Source organism: Dipteris shenzhenensis, chromosome 18 (genome assembly GCF_047967505.1).
Source record: "Dipteris shenzhenensis isolate YYH24624 ecotype China chromosome 18, Dip_SZ_1.0, whole genome shotgun sequence".
NCBI classification, from domain to species: Eukaryota; Viridiplantae; Streptophyta; class Polypodiopsida; order Gleicheniales; family Dipteridaceae; genus Dipteris; species Dipteris shenzhenensis.
This window is the reverse complement of record NC_141613.1, coordinates 25,979,302-25,992,799: the sequence shown is the minus strand read 5'-3', so window position 1 is coordinate 25,992,799 and position 13,498 is coordinate 25,979,302. Positions and strand designations below refer to the sequence as shown.

At 44.6% G+C, this 13,498-nt stretch overlaps 1 protein-coding gene across 1 annotated transcript in view; it reads right to left on the bottom strand.

Annotated features, from left to right (window-relative positions):
- Window positions 1–13,498, bottom strand: part of PHT4;5 (phosphate transporter 4;5) — a 138,235-nt gene that overhangs the window by 10,850 nt on the left and 113,887 nt on the right. Inside the window, exons 10-11 of the mRNA XM_087389434.1 lie at window positions 8,687–8,723; window positions 8,384–8,479 (exon numbers count right to left, since the gene is read on the bottom strand). Coding sequence (XP_087245560.1) covers window positions 8,384–8,479; window positions 8,687–8,723 — 133 coding nt within the window. The remainder of the gene's footprint in view (window positions 1–8,383; window positions 8,480–8,686; window positions 8,724–13,498) is intronic.

Below are 13,498 nucleotides of genomic sequence, written 5' to 3'. Positions count from 1 at the left end.
AAGGATATCAAAATATAATGTGTAAGGTGAGAGCAGCCTTAGTGTTCACTCATAGTCGCCTGTATAGTGCCATCAAATTGCTCAAGGAGTTCTTTTTGAGCATCTAGTACATATGAGGGAATGGAGTCACATCACCACTACCTTGCAGTAAAATAGGCCAAGCCGGTCCACTCATGTTATCTAATTCCATGCCTTCCATGTGCAAACACCCCATCTAACATCTCAAGTGATTTGTGCTACATCCCTAGCTAACCCAATTAGCTAGTGACTCACCTTGGGTCAAGAGTGTTCCGGCCAGACATCTTCAACAAATCCAAAGCATTAGTCTTCATCAGCTCAGTGATCACTTTATCCATAGTTCTTACACCATCAGACTTTACAATCTTAACATGTTCGTGGCACCTCTCTGCATAAGGATCTCCTGCACTAACACTTCCTATGTGTGCACCTAGTCACATTACAATGATAGCATGATGGCAAGCATGATGGCAACTAGTGGGTTCCAAGCTCTTTCACAACCCGTAGGGTTGTCCAAGTCCTTACAACCTTTATTTTCCGGATCACCCTCCACCTGCCTGTCATCCTGCTTCAACATGTATCCACTTGCTTGGTACTATTTCTTTTTGTTTTTCAATAGTATGCTTATTAAGAAATGAAATGTTTTCCTACTGTTTAGTTACGGACAATGGGGACTAGGTCTAGCATTTGAAGGTGGACCCCCTTGCTTGGGGTTATGGGCATTAGTGACCCACAAGAGTGATGGCCTCTCTTTGAGAAGAACATCTAGGAACCACACCCCACCTAAGTACCCAAACATGGGACCAATTAAATGCACAGATTGCATACCGACCTAGGAACCATTCAAGAGAATGTTCCCTGAGCTTTGGGTGTGGGCCTGGCAGCATGCCGAGAGTAATGGAGATACAAGATAAGACGACAAACAAATGAGCTTAGTATGGCTCAATTATGACCTTAGAGTACGTCAATAGATAGTCTAAGCTGTTAGGAACCCGTGGGTGAGATCAGAATTAAATTCTGACGACTTTGAAATTTTAGGGTTTTTGGGAGTGACGGGCAGCTGACACGTGGCAGACTGCCACATGGAATCTGAGCTGGCAAGTCAGTCCACCTGTCCCACACATGTGGCAGCATGCATGGCAAGTGGCAGGGCATGCAGGCCAAGTGTTTGGCCCCAAATCTGGTAGATTTGGGGCAAGTTGTGGGCTGTCCTCGTTGGGACTGCAGCCCACCAAAAATCTGGGACAAGTGTCCACCTTCCACTCTAGGCCTAGGGGGGGGGGGGGCTGAGCCTATAAAAGAAGGCCTCTCCCCTTCATTCCACACATGAAAATTTCGTCACTTTTCTTCTCCCTCCTTTTGGATGATGCAGCAGAACCTCTCCAGCTCCTTGGGTGCAGCCAACTTCTCCCCAGGCCATTCTCTCACCTCAGCAGCACTTTCTCTCTCTATAACAGCACTTTCTCTCTCTACAGTTCCAGCCCCTCCTCTCCAGAAATCTGCCCCCTCTCAGCTCTTCTGGAACAGCAGCAGCATCCTCTCTCCTTCACCTAGCCTGGAGCAGCCACAGCCCCTTTCTCTCTCCTGCTGCAGTCTTTCTCTCTCTACTGCAAAATTTCTCTCTCTACTGTTCCAGCCCATTTCCCTTGCAGAAATCTGCCTTTCTGTGCACCTCTGGAACAGCAGCAGCTCCTCTCTTACATCTCCTCCCTTGGGATCAGCATTGGCACTCTCTCTCTACAGCTATCACTCCATAAAAGCTTTCTCTCTCTAGCCTACAAGCTGTTTTTCTAAGCTGTTCTCATTCCAGCCCCATTTCCACACTCTCCTCACCCAAGGTAGCTTCAGAGGCATCAAGGACTTCATCTACAAAAGGGTCAAGTCACGAAGGGAGCCTGTATTGTCAAGTTTATCTCATTTACAGCACTATTTCATGTTGTTTCTACTATCTTTCTAAAAACTAGTGCTTGTCTCTAATGTTGGATGTAAGTGGTGATTGTTGCAGGCTTCTTCCTTGTGGATTGGGCAAGCCAGGAGTTGAAACCTGAGCTTGGAGTCCTCCTTTTTGTTGTCTACCTTGTACATATGCTCTTGAGTCTTGTATCTAGGTCCTAGGTTTTTACTGAGTTCATCAGCTTGGAAGGTGCATTGCACCTTGGTCTTGTATCTCCATTTTCAAGAATAAAGTGAGCCTGGATAAGGGGGGGGGGCCGTCTTGGCCCCTCAATCATATTGCATTTTCCAATGATGTCACTTTGTGTTTAAGCTGTATAAGTCTTATTTCCAGCTTAATTGCAAACTCTTAAGTTCAAGTATATGTGTTTGGCAACTCGCAATCATCTCATTCAAATGCCTCTGCAAAATCCGTTGTTGTCTGAATTGATAGAAAGCACCAAGTAGTTTACATTGGTATCAGAGCTTAGGCAATGGTCCTGTATTCTGTGCTTTCTCTTGTTGAGTTTCTCCTTCATTGAGTCATCTTGTCATCATGGCAGCCAATGGACCTGACCCTCCTCCTAACCTGCATGAGTTGAGTGCTCTCTTGGCAAACATAGCTCAACAGGTTCAAGTGCTGGAAAGCAGCCAAGCAGAAACTCATGACATAGGGCCCCAATCCCAAGGAAGAGGCCGTGCGGACAACACCAACTCCAACAAGGCGGGAAGATCATCCTCTTCTTCCCCTCCTCGAGGTAGACGGCGTCATCGGAGTCCATCTCCTTCGAGACGTCCACGGAGACGAAGGTATGCAAAGCATAAGGTACCTCTTGGAGATAAGCTCTTCAAGTTTACCAAGTACAAGGGAGAGGACAAGCCCGAGGTCTTGCTGGCCTGGATCCGAGACCTCGAGTATTTCTTTGAGGGGGACGAGTACGAAGACAAGGCGAAGATCCGGTTTGCCGTCCTGCACATGCAAGACCGTGCTTCACTCTGGTGGGCAGCTATGGTCAACACTAGACAGCAAGCCCATACCTGGAAGCGCTTCAAGAAGAACTTGATGAGGCACTTCCTGCCTAAGGAGTTTAAGAGAGATACAATGGTGCAGTGGGACATCCTCCGCCAACGCCAAGAAGAGAAAGTCAGTGAGTATGTTGATCGTTTTTGGGATACTTTGTTAAAAGTTCAAGCATTCAGTAGGAAGGATAAAAAAGAGCAGCAAAGGAAGTTCTTTGCTGGCCTACGGTATATCGTTCAGCATGAGGTGGACATTGCCACTCCTACTTCTCTCGAAGACACCATCAACATCGCCTTGAAGGTGGAGAAGAAACAATCTTTCTCCAACAAGCGGAATGGCAGCAACAACAAGCGGAAGTCCCAGGGAACCTCTTCCAAGGAACAAAAGGGTAAGGAGACAGCAAAGCACGCACCAAAAGAGCAAAAGTCAGCCAGCCAGCCTCCTTCGAAGAAAGCAGCCCGCACTTTCAGCTCATTGTCTCCACAACAGAAGCAAAAGTATTACTCCGAAGGGCGGTGTTTCAAGTGTGGCGATCGAGGCCACAACTTCTACGAATGCCCTCAAGCTGCCAAAAACAGCAGAAACAAAGAGCAGCTGCAAATAAAAGATGGAGGGCGTTTGCAGTGAAAGAAGGCCAATGGGTCTTATTGAAATTTGAGAAAGCCCGGTTAAAAACCAAAGTGGGCAAAAAGCGCATCTACTTCAAGCTATCCTTTCGATATTATGGTCCTTTTCAAGTGTTGCAGGTAATAAATGATGTCTCAGTCCGATTGAGACTTCCAGAGCATTGGAAGATCCACAATGTCTTCCACGTAAGCTTGGTGAAACCCTTCATTGGGGAACCACCTCAAGAGCCCACACTGGACGATGCACCTGAAGTAGAGGACACTGAGATCTTGTTGATCCCAGAGCAAATTATTTTGCATAACTTCACTACGGGACGTCGAGGCACGACTCGCAAAATGTACCTTTTGAAGTTCAGAGGGCTCCCATCCACCGATGCCCAATGGGTGGACAGAGCTACATTTCAAGAGTGTCCTGAAATCCTGGATGCTTATGAGGAAGCATTTCAGTTGCGGACAACCGAATGAAAGACGGAGGGAATGTCATCCTGCTTCAACATGTATCCACTTGCTTGGTACTATTTCTTTTTGTTTTTCAATAGTATGCTTATTAAGAAATGAAATGTTTTCCTACTGTTTAGTTACGGACAATGGGGACTAGGTCTAGCATTTCAGGGTGGACCCCCTTGCTTGGGGTTATGGGCATTAGTGACCCACAAGAGTGATGGCCTCTCTTTGAGAAGAACATCTAGGAACCACACCCCACCTGAGTACCTAAACATGGGACCAATTAAATGCACAGATTGCATACCGACCTAGGAACCATTCAAGAGAATGTTCCCTGAGCTTTGGGTGTGGGTCTGGCAGCATGCCAAGAGTAATGGAGATACAAGATAAGACGACAAACAAATGAGCTTAGTATGGCTCAATTATGACCTTAGAGTACGTCAATAGATAGTCTAAGCTGTTAGGAACCCGTGGGTGAGATCAGAATTAAATTCTGACGACTTTGAAATTTTAGGGTTTCTGGGAGTGACGTGGCAGCTGACACGTGGCAGACTGCCACATGGAATCTGAGCTGGCAGGTCAGTCCACCTGTCCCACACATGTGGCAGCATGCATGGCAAGTGGCAGGGCATGCAGGCCAAGTGTTTGGCCCCAAATCTGGTAGATTTGGGGCAGGTTGTGGGCTGTCCTCTTTGGGACTGCAGCCCACCAAAAATCTGGGACAAGTGTCCACCTTCCACTCTAGGCCTAGGGGGGGGGGGCTGAGCCTATAAAAGAAGGCCTCTCCCCTTCATTCCACACATGAAAATTTCGTCACTTTTCTTCTCCCTCCTTTTGGATGATGCAGCAGAACCTCTCCAGCTCCTTGGGTGCAGCCAGCTTCTCCCCAGGCCATTCTCTCACCTCAGCAGCACTTTCTCTCTCTACAACAGCACTTTCTCTCTCTACAGTTCCAGCCCCTCCTCTCCAGAAATCTGCCCCCTCTCAGCTCTTCTGGAACAGCAGCAGCATCCTCTCTCCTTCACCTAGCCTGGAGCAGCCACAGCCCCTTTCTCTCTCCTGCTGCAGTCTTTCTCTCTCTACTGCAAAATTTCTCTCTCTACTGTTCCAGCCCATTTCCCTTGCAGAAATCTGCCTTTCTGTGCACCTCTGGAACAGCAGCAGCTCCTCTCTTACATCTCCTCCCTTGGGATCAGCATTGGCACTCTCTCTCTACAGCTATCACTCCATAAAAGCTTTCTCTCTCTAGCCTACAGGCTGTTTTTCTAAGCTGTTCTCATTCCAACCCCATTTCCACACTCTCCTCACCCAAGGTAGCTTCAGAGGCATCAAGGACTTCATCTACAAAAGGGTCAAGTCACGAAGGGAGCCTGTATTGTCAAGTTTATCTCATTTACAGCACTATTTCATGTTGTTTCTACCATCTTTCTAAAAACTAGTGCTTGTCTCTAATGTTGGATGTAAGTGGTGATTGTTGCAGGCTTCTTCCTTGTGGATTGGGCAAGCCAGGAGTTGAAACCTGAGCTTGGAGTCCTCCTTTTTGTTGTCTACCTTGTACATATGCTCTTGAGTCTTGTATCTAGGTCCTAGGTTTTTACTGAGTTCATCAGTTTGGAAGGTGCATTGCACCTTGGTCTTGTATCTCCATTTTCAAGAATAAAGTGAGCCTGGATAAGGGGGGGGGGCCGTCTTGGCCCCTCAATCATATTGCATTTTCCAATGATGTCACTTTGTGTTTAAGCTGTATAAGTCTTATTTCCAGCTTAATTGCAAACTCTTAAGTTCAAGTATATGTGTTTGGCAACTCGCAATCATCTCATTCAAATGCCTCTGCAAAATCCGTTGTCTGAATTGATAGAAAGCACCGAGTAGTTTACACTGCCTCCAGCATGCCTCACGAGATTGGGATGGTCCTCATCCACAGGGCTTCCATGCCCAAAACAAAGGAGGTATTATACCCTTTGGTTCCTAGTTGCCATCATGCGGGCCTTGGGGGTGAGCCTTCTTCACTACAAATCTAGATTAATGATATTGAGACCCCCTTCTTGTGTGGGGAGAATCAAGGTCTCCCAAGCAACTCTGCTATAGAACCATCAAGTCCACTCCACAAGAAATTCTTTGTCGGCCTTTTAAGCTGAATAATGCACCACCAAGAACAAATAAACAGGCTATGGCCACCAATACCTAGGTAACAACTAATATTTTGGATGCTAGATAAAGCCTAGCTGAACTCCAACAAAGGAGTTTTCAACTGATACTCTCCAACACAGGAGCAAACTGTTGCAATGGAGAGATACCCATGCCAACCTAGCAGCCCAAATGTCTAACAAAGACATCTCTCTGAGTCCAAGTGAAACCAAAATCAACCCCCTGTACTTATCACTAAGCTAGAAGCCATTGCATTTATTCCAATTGATATGTGTACCTGATACTGCAAAACAAAATAAATCCAAGGCTGTCCTGAAACATGTGAGAGGAGTCTCGGAAGTAGCATGCAAAAAAACAATAGCGTCATCAGCAAGCTCCCTCTTGAGGATCTCCTCCATCCTACTTCAGGGGAAGCCTCAGCCCAATATGTCAACCTAAGATCTCAAAAAGATGCTCATAGCTTCAGCAATGAATAAGTATAAGAAAAGGGCAAGAGAAAACCCCTATCGCACTGATCTGAAAATCTGACACCTCTCTCCTCTAACCACTTTAATAAGCACCTGGCTTTGGGCTAATATGTACAAGGAAGAGACCCCTATGATCCAAGCATCTGAAAAACCAATGCGTAGAAGGATACCCTCCAAGAAACCCCAATCTACTCTATCATAGGCTTTCTCAAAATCCAAGAGTAGAATGGCTAAACCCTGGCCACTTTGCATAGCCCACTCCGAAGCCTCCCAAAAGGTTATACAAAATACTTTGGCCATGCACAAAACCCGTCTGCATTATCATAAATGAGATCCGGGAGAAAAGGCTTCAATCACAAATTGATATCTTTTGCCAAAGTCTTATAAAAATTGCCTAAAACAGCAATTGGCCTCCATTGGGAAACCAAATTGCTGCACCTCCTCCCCTTCAGGATAGATGAATGAGACAATTTGTAAGTGAATCACGCACAGCATCAGAGTCCCAAATGCCAGGCCATACAATAGTGAAATGGTCACCAATCATGTCCCAAAAAGAAACCAAGGAGGGGGTCAACCCATTTGAACCGAGACACTTGCCCTTGTGAAGGGTAAAAATTGCAGTCCTAAATTCCAGATTGGTAAAAGTATGTCAACTAAGACTCTCATATCCGGTTTTACCAATTTCGGAATAGCCTGCCAATTTTTGTGTCTCACATCATCTCTACAAGCAATACATAAGACGGCATCAGAAATCAGAAGCAATATGTAAGACAGCAGCAGGATCTTCCTTTAAAACCCCCTCAGAGTCAAGTAATGGGAAACACATTCTCCACCCTCAAGAGAAGAGATAACGTTCTTATTTGACCCTTCCTCCCATTTGAGTCCAAAATGACTCTTGTGCACGAAAGGCATACTCCTGTCTCGAATCCAAAAGAACCTACTAATGAGCCCGATTGCTTGGGAAATCGATTCGAGAACCAATGAAAACAAGCAATAGATAAACAAGAAGAAAGAATAAGGGAGAAAAGAGGAAATTGTGAGCACATTACTAAGTGTGTGTGTGTGTGTGTGTGTATACACACACACACACATATATAGACATATCTATATGTATACATATAGATGTGTGTGTGTGTGTGTGTGTGTATAAGAGAGAGAGAGAGAGAGAGAGAGAGAGAAAAAAAGATTCAAAGGAGGAAACCAGTCAGAAACCTCCAGCTGTAAGAGTGGTGAGAAGGAGAAATACTATGGGGGGGGGAGATAGGAAGCAGTCGCATACAGAAATACTCAAGCATGACTATGCCGATGGCACCATAGCAGCTTGCACAATCAGCCCTATCATGTTATCCTTCCTCATTTTTTCATACTCAAAAAATGTTCATCAGAAATATCTATTCAAGGACTCTGTTTTTTAACCTTTCTATTATGGCCCAATGATGAGTTTTCTAAAATTGGTGCTAATTGCCATTCAGGTATGGAAACTCATGCCGACAAAGATATGTATCCTGGAAGAAACAAGCTCATGTACTCAATTTTCATCCTATGGAGGGGTGTTGAGGCATATGCCTCACCCTCATGGACTTAAGTGCATGCCTTGCTGAGTACTTCACATGTTGGAAAGAAATGCTTGAAACTATACAAACTTACATGCGCTCTTATTGCTGAATGATAGAGCCAGCCACTTTGAAGGGACATCAGATATAATTATATTGCTAAATGAAACTCACAAATGTGGTATCTACGCCTTTCGAGATCAGATGATCAGCCATTGGTGCAGCAATGCCAGCCACTAGTGTTGATCCCAAAGGTGGAAGAATTGAGACCTGTAACATCAGAAATACCTGTTTATGCCTCGGTAGAAAAAACTGTTGGATCCTTAAGATATATGATGATCCATCTGATCAAAACGCATAAAATAATGGACAGACCGAATTTGACAAAGAATGGAGTATGTACTGCGCAAACGATTGGCAAAATTCTTAATAGTTTTGCATAAAAAAGAGAGCGAAAAATATGTACAAAAGGCTTACCAGGGAAGCATTCGTCAAATCAAGGTTGAGCTCCTCACTACAGAAATCACGCAAAACCAGATATACAGTGCTTAGATATTTGCATCAGTTTCAACTTCTCACATTTTGTAGACAAGAGCCAACGAGCATTTTTTTCAGGTTCCACATATTTTCTTCGAAACAAAAATTGCCATGCAATCGCATAGTTTTCAGATGGATCACATCCTCCATGCTCTGACTAGCTTATATTTGAATTGAAAGGATAATATCAAAACATGTGACAACATAGTACAGCAGGACGTCCGACGATATGATATGAAATAGGCAGTTTCTGCAGAGGGTTATGTTGTGTGTGTTGGGAACAGTATACTGCGCACTGAAGTAAGGAGTTTAGCAAACACCATTGCCATTATGTCATGCTATTGAGCTTGCAACTAGGGGTTTCCTCATAGTCCATATGTATACTGAAAATTTTAGAAATAAGCCCTGTGGAGATGCTGTAACTTTAGTAATAAGACTGGGAGAGATGTAAAACATGTGACAAACAGCAACACCAATGTCAAATTAAAAAAATCAATGCAATTTAGCTTCAGGTTCATGAGCTAGTACTTCCAGGCACAATAGGTGTTAAAAGTTTTGAAGCCCAAACTCACTATTGGCACTAACAGCCCCACTTGGCTCCCTTAACAAGAGCTTTTGGAGCCCATTCACACTTAGTGCTGCCAGCCCCTTCTAAAGTCACTGGGCCCAGTTGGCTCCCTGCTGAGAGGTTTGGATCCCGACCTTGCACAGTGCCGCCGGTTCCACATGGTGCCACCCATCCCATATGGCTCCGGACTCACTCACCATTTGCCCCACCTAGAGCCATTTTTGTACTAGGAATGCCCTGATCAAGCAACAAGGAAAAGCTAGCTCCCATACTCGATGCCCCCCAAAAGAGATCCGGCACCACAGCCCTAATTTGTTGCAGGTGGATAGCAAGGCCATGTTACCAACAAAGAAAGGAGGTGAAATCACATGCAAAAACTAGGTGGCCAACCAACACCTAAGGAAGACAGAGCTAATCTCTCGTGCTCTTGATGGTTAGAACTTACAAGAGATGGTCACTAAAGAGGAGTTGCATATAAAGACTTACAAGGGGACATTGAAGAACTTGGGAACCACACATCTAAACAAGGTAGAGAGACCTGTAGTTCCTCAAAATCAATCCACTAGTCCTATCTAAGAAAAATACTTGTATATAGGGCCACCGATCAAACTTGGGAATCAAAGAGAAGTGATTTTATGCTCATGTGCTCGAAGCGTGTCTGAAAACACACCCTCTCTAGTCTCAATAAAGATGTGTAATCTCTATCAAGCGTGCTGGTGCGGTCGATTTTATGGTCAAGTTGGGACTTGAAAAAATGCACACCAAGTGGCTATATCCACCGTCTCCTGTGCAATTGTGAAGCTCCATGCTGAAGCTGGCATCATTATTGTTGACGATCATAGCCTTAGGGGTTTTACACAGATTGACCTTCATGTCTCGGCTCTTACCAAAAACCTAGAAGGATGTCAAATGCATATGAAGCCTCTTTGTTGTGTCTGAGATAAGTACCACATTGTCAAGGTATAGTAGGATAGGTATGACGGTTTATGCCGAGGTAATCCTCAACCGCCTAGTGTGTCCACACACAAGAGACCAGCTCATCAATATACAGGCCAAAGAGTGTGAGTGAGACACGGCACCCGCGCTTCACCCCATTGGTGAAGCTCACCCGTCTAACAACCCTTGTTTGGTGTTTACCTCTCTTGTACAAAGCCATGACTTCCCATATAACATCGTGTGCAATATCCAAGGATCGGAGTTGTGCAATGAGGCCTCCATCCCTAGTTGAGCATCTTTTGCATGAGCTTCGATGTTTAGTCTTTGTCCATGTTTCTTTCTTATCTCTTCCAGACTCATTTTCAAGGTTGCATTTTCCGATTGAGGGCTCCAAGGAGTCATAATTTGTCACAACAGTAGCCACATTCAAAAGCTCTTGAATCTCTAGTTCCCAAGCCTTAATGCATGAGGCTTGTTCATCCATTGACTTCCTCATGGTATCATTCTCCTTTTTCAAGGATTCCTGCATATCCAATTGAGTGTCCATCCTGTCCATGCATAAGAAAATGCAATCCTTCATTTTGGTAATGAAGTTTCAAGGACTGCTCATTGAAGGGTCCATTGTGGTAGGCTTTTGAAAGCCTTTTTTATGGCTACCTTCATGCCTTCCCACTCGGCACTCTGTAGCATCCTATAGGAGGAAAAGAACTCCCACAAAATGCTCCAAAAGGGTTGATGGAAAACAATCAATGTCAATGGAGTGACAAAAAGTGCCAGTTCCATCGACTTCCATTCATCTCCTATCCACATCTTCTCTTGCCATCTTTTGGATTTTGTTTTAGATGTGGGTTATTCTTCCAGTGTTGATGGAGGTGCGCAGGTGGGCTGTAAAAAAATCTCCTTTGTTAGGTGTGGATTTCATCCTCAGGAGAGCATTTCTTTCCACTAAAGGGCTGAAATGGTTCTGTTTTGGATGTGGAGATGGGATTTTATAGGAGAGGCTAGGAAGGGAAGATGGGTGGATGTAGAAAATGGAGGCTGTGTGTGTGTGTGTGTGTGTGTGCTCGAGAAATATAATTTTACATAATATAATTTTCTTGGTTTCACAAAAAAAAAAGTGTGTGTGTGTGTGTGTAGATTCGTCCTCTCCCATCTTGTATGATAATCACACTCCTTCTACCTTCCACTCTGTTGCACCAGCCCCACCTGCTTTATTACAATGTTCAGGCAAAAGGAAGACGGCTGCTAAATTTTGCACTTCGTTTTACCCTGATAGACACCAAATTTTGACTTTACCAGTTTTCCCTCGTCATCTCTACAATTCGATTTACTCCGTTGCCTCTGTGAAGATTCTGTTCTTCAAACTTACGATTCCACTTCGTCTATGCGTCGGGATCTTCCTTCTGAATCCCTTCTCCAATGTCAATTGGAAGCGCAACAAAATGGTATTTTCATTTACTTACGGGGTGAATTATGATCACCAATATGTTAAAATCCTAGTCAACAACAAAAGTTGGAACTAATCAAATACAATCCTTTGTTTAAGGGTTTTTATTATGCTCATTGCAACACTGTGGACACTGCACATCAATTAGTTAGCATGGCAGGGGTGCGCAGTGCTGGCTACTTTGTTTACATTATGCCCTAGGATCCCTTTTTGACCTAGCACAAAATCTCCTACGTTATTGTCCTGTCTGGGTCACCTTAAAAGCCTTGCCGGTGCCTCTTCTCCGGCAGCTCTTTTGGGGAGAGTGTTGCGTCTTCCCAAGCAGGATTTTTTAATCTTGAGCAAGGACATCAGAATTTGCATTCTGTGGAATATGGAGCTGTCACGGGGGCGTGAAATTTTATGTACTTTAATGTACTACAAGATTGTGACAACTTTGGTTTTAAAAGTCCGAGCATGGGCTTAATAATGTGTAATTAAACACGGCATGGTGCCTAGCACATAAGCGTAATTAATCCCTAGGCCCAAAGGCATTCCAAGGAATTAAAAGAGTGGTTTCTACATGCTCCTTTGCCATTCTTGGACCTTCCTGGGCCTTCTAAACTTCACATGTGTGGTTTTCTCTCTCATCTTCTCCCTTTGTTGAGATTTTGGACTGGTTTTTCAGCCTGCTTTAGCTGAATTCCATTTTTCTTCATAACTCCTCACCCGTTTGGATTCCTCGACCTCCGTTTGGCTCGATGGCTTCCCCTTTGCCTCCCCTTCGCAGTGATATGCTTTTCCCTCCGTGCGCTTGGTAGAACGGGTAGAGCTGAGCACTTCTTTTGCTGGTCAAATTTGCAAAAGTGGCTTTTTCTGAACCTTTTTGCTTCTACAGCCTCCTGGGCCTCTCCTCTTGCAAAGCTACAGCTTTCTGTTAAATTTCGAGTGGTCCCATGTGCTGGTTGAATGATTTTTCTCAGTTTTGGAGGACTTTCAGGCAACAAAACTTCTCCCAAACCTTCTCAATGCATTCCTCTCTGAAGCACGCGTCTTTTGAGCCCAAGAACTCCCACTTCTTTGCGACAAAAGTGCTTCTTTTCGCATTTTTCAGTGGAATTCTTGCTGGTCGGCTCTTGTAAATGCTCTTTCTTCATGCCTTTGCACTCCTCTTTGGCTGAGAATGCAATTGGGCATTGGCTACTATGTCCTCTTGGCGATTGCGGACTTGGTTCGAGTTTTCAAGGCCGGTTTCATTGAGTTGTGATTTTGTTGCTGCAATTTCTTTTTGCCATAAGCTATTGGTTGGCCTCGTGTGCCACCTCTTTCTTGGTTCACAGGTGCCAAGGCAGTGCTACATGAGTCATTCTTTGGTTGGGTACTTTGCTGATTTTATTTTGGAGCTTTGAAAAGCTTTGTGAATGCCATCTGGAAACCACTCAAAGAGAGTGCAGCTGATGTGCAGTGTGATTGCATCTGGACAGCCATGGAATTGCACTCGAAAAAGAGAATGCCTTTGGATTGAGCCAATGGATTAAGTGCACTTATGTGAGGTGTTCTATGCTTGAAAGCCTTGCGAAGGCTCAGTGAATTGGGGCTGCGTGCTCAGTTGCAGGGAAGGTTCCCAGATGCAACTTGTAATCATTTCACTGTGAAATATAAAGAAATACCGAAAGGGGCGCCATGGTGTTTGGGGCCAATCGGGTGCACTTGTCTATGTTTGTTGAGCAAGGGCATTATAGCCTCCATCTCTTTTTCAGTGGTTTTGTTTGTGAACAAATGGGTAAATGCCAAATGGTGATCATGCAATGGTTAATGGTTG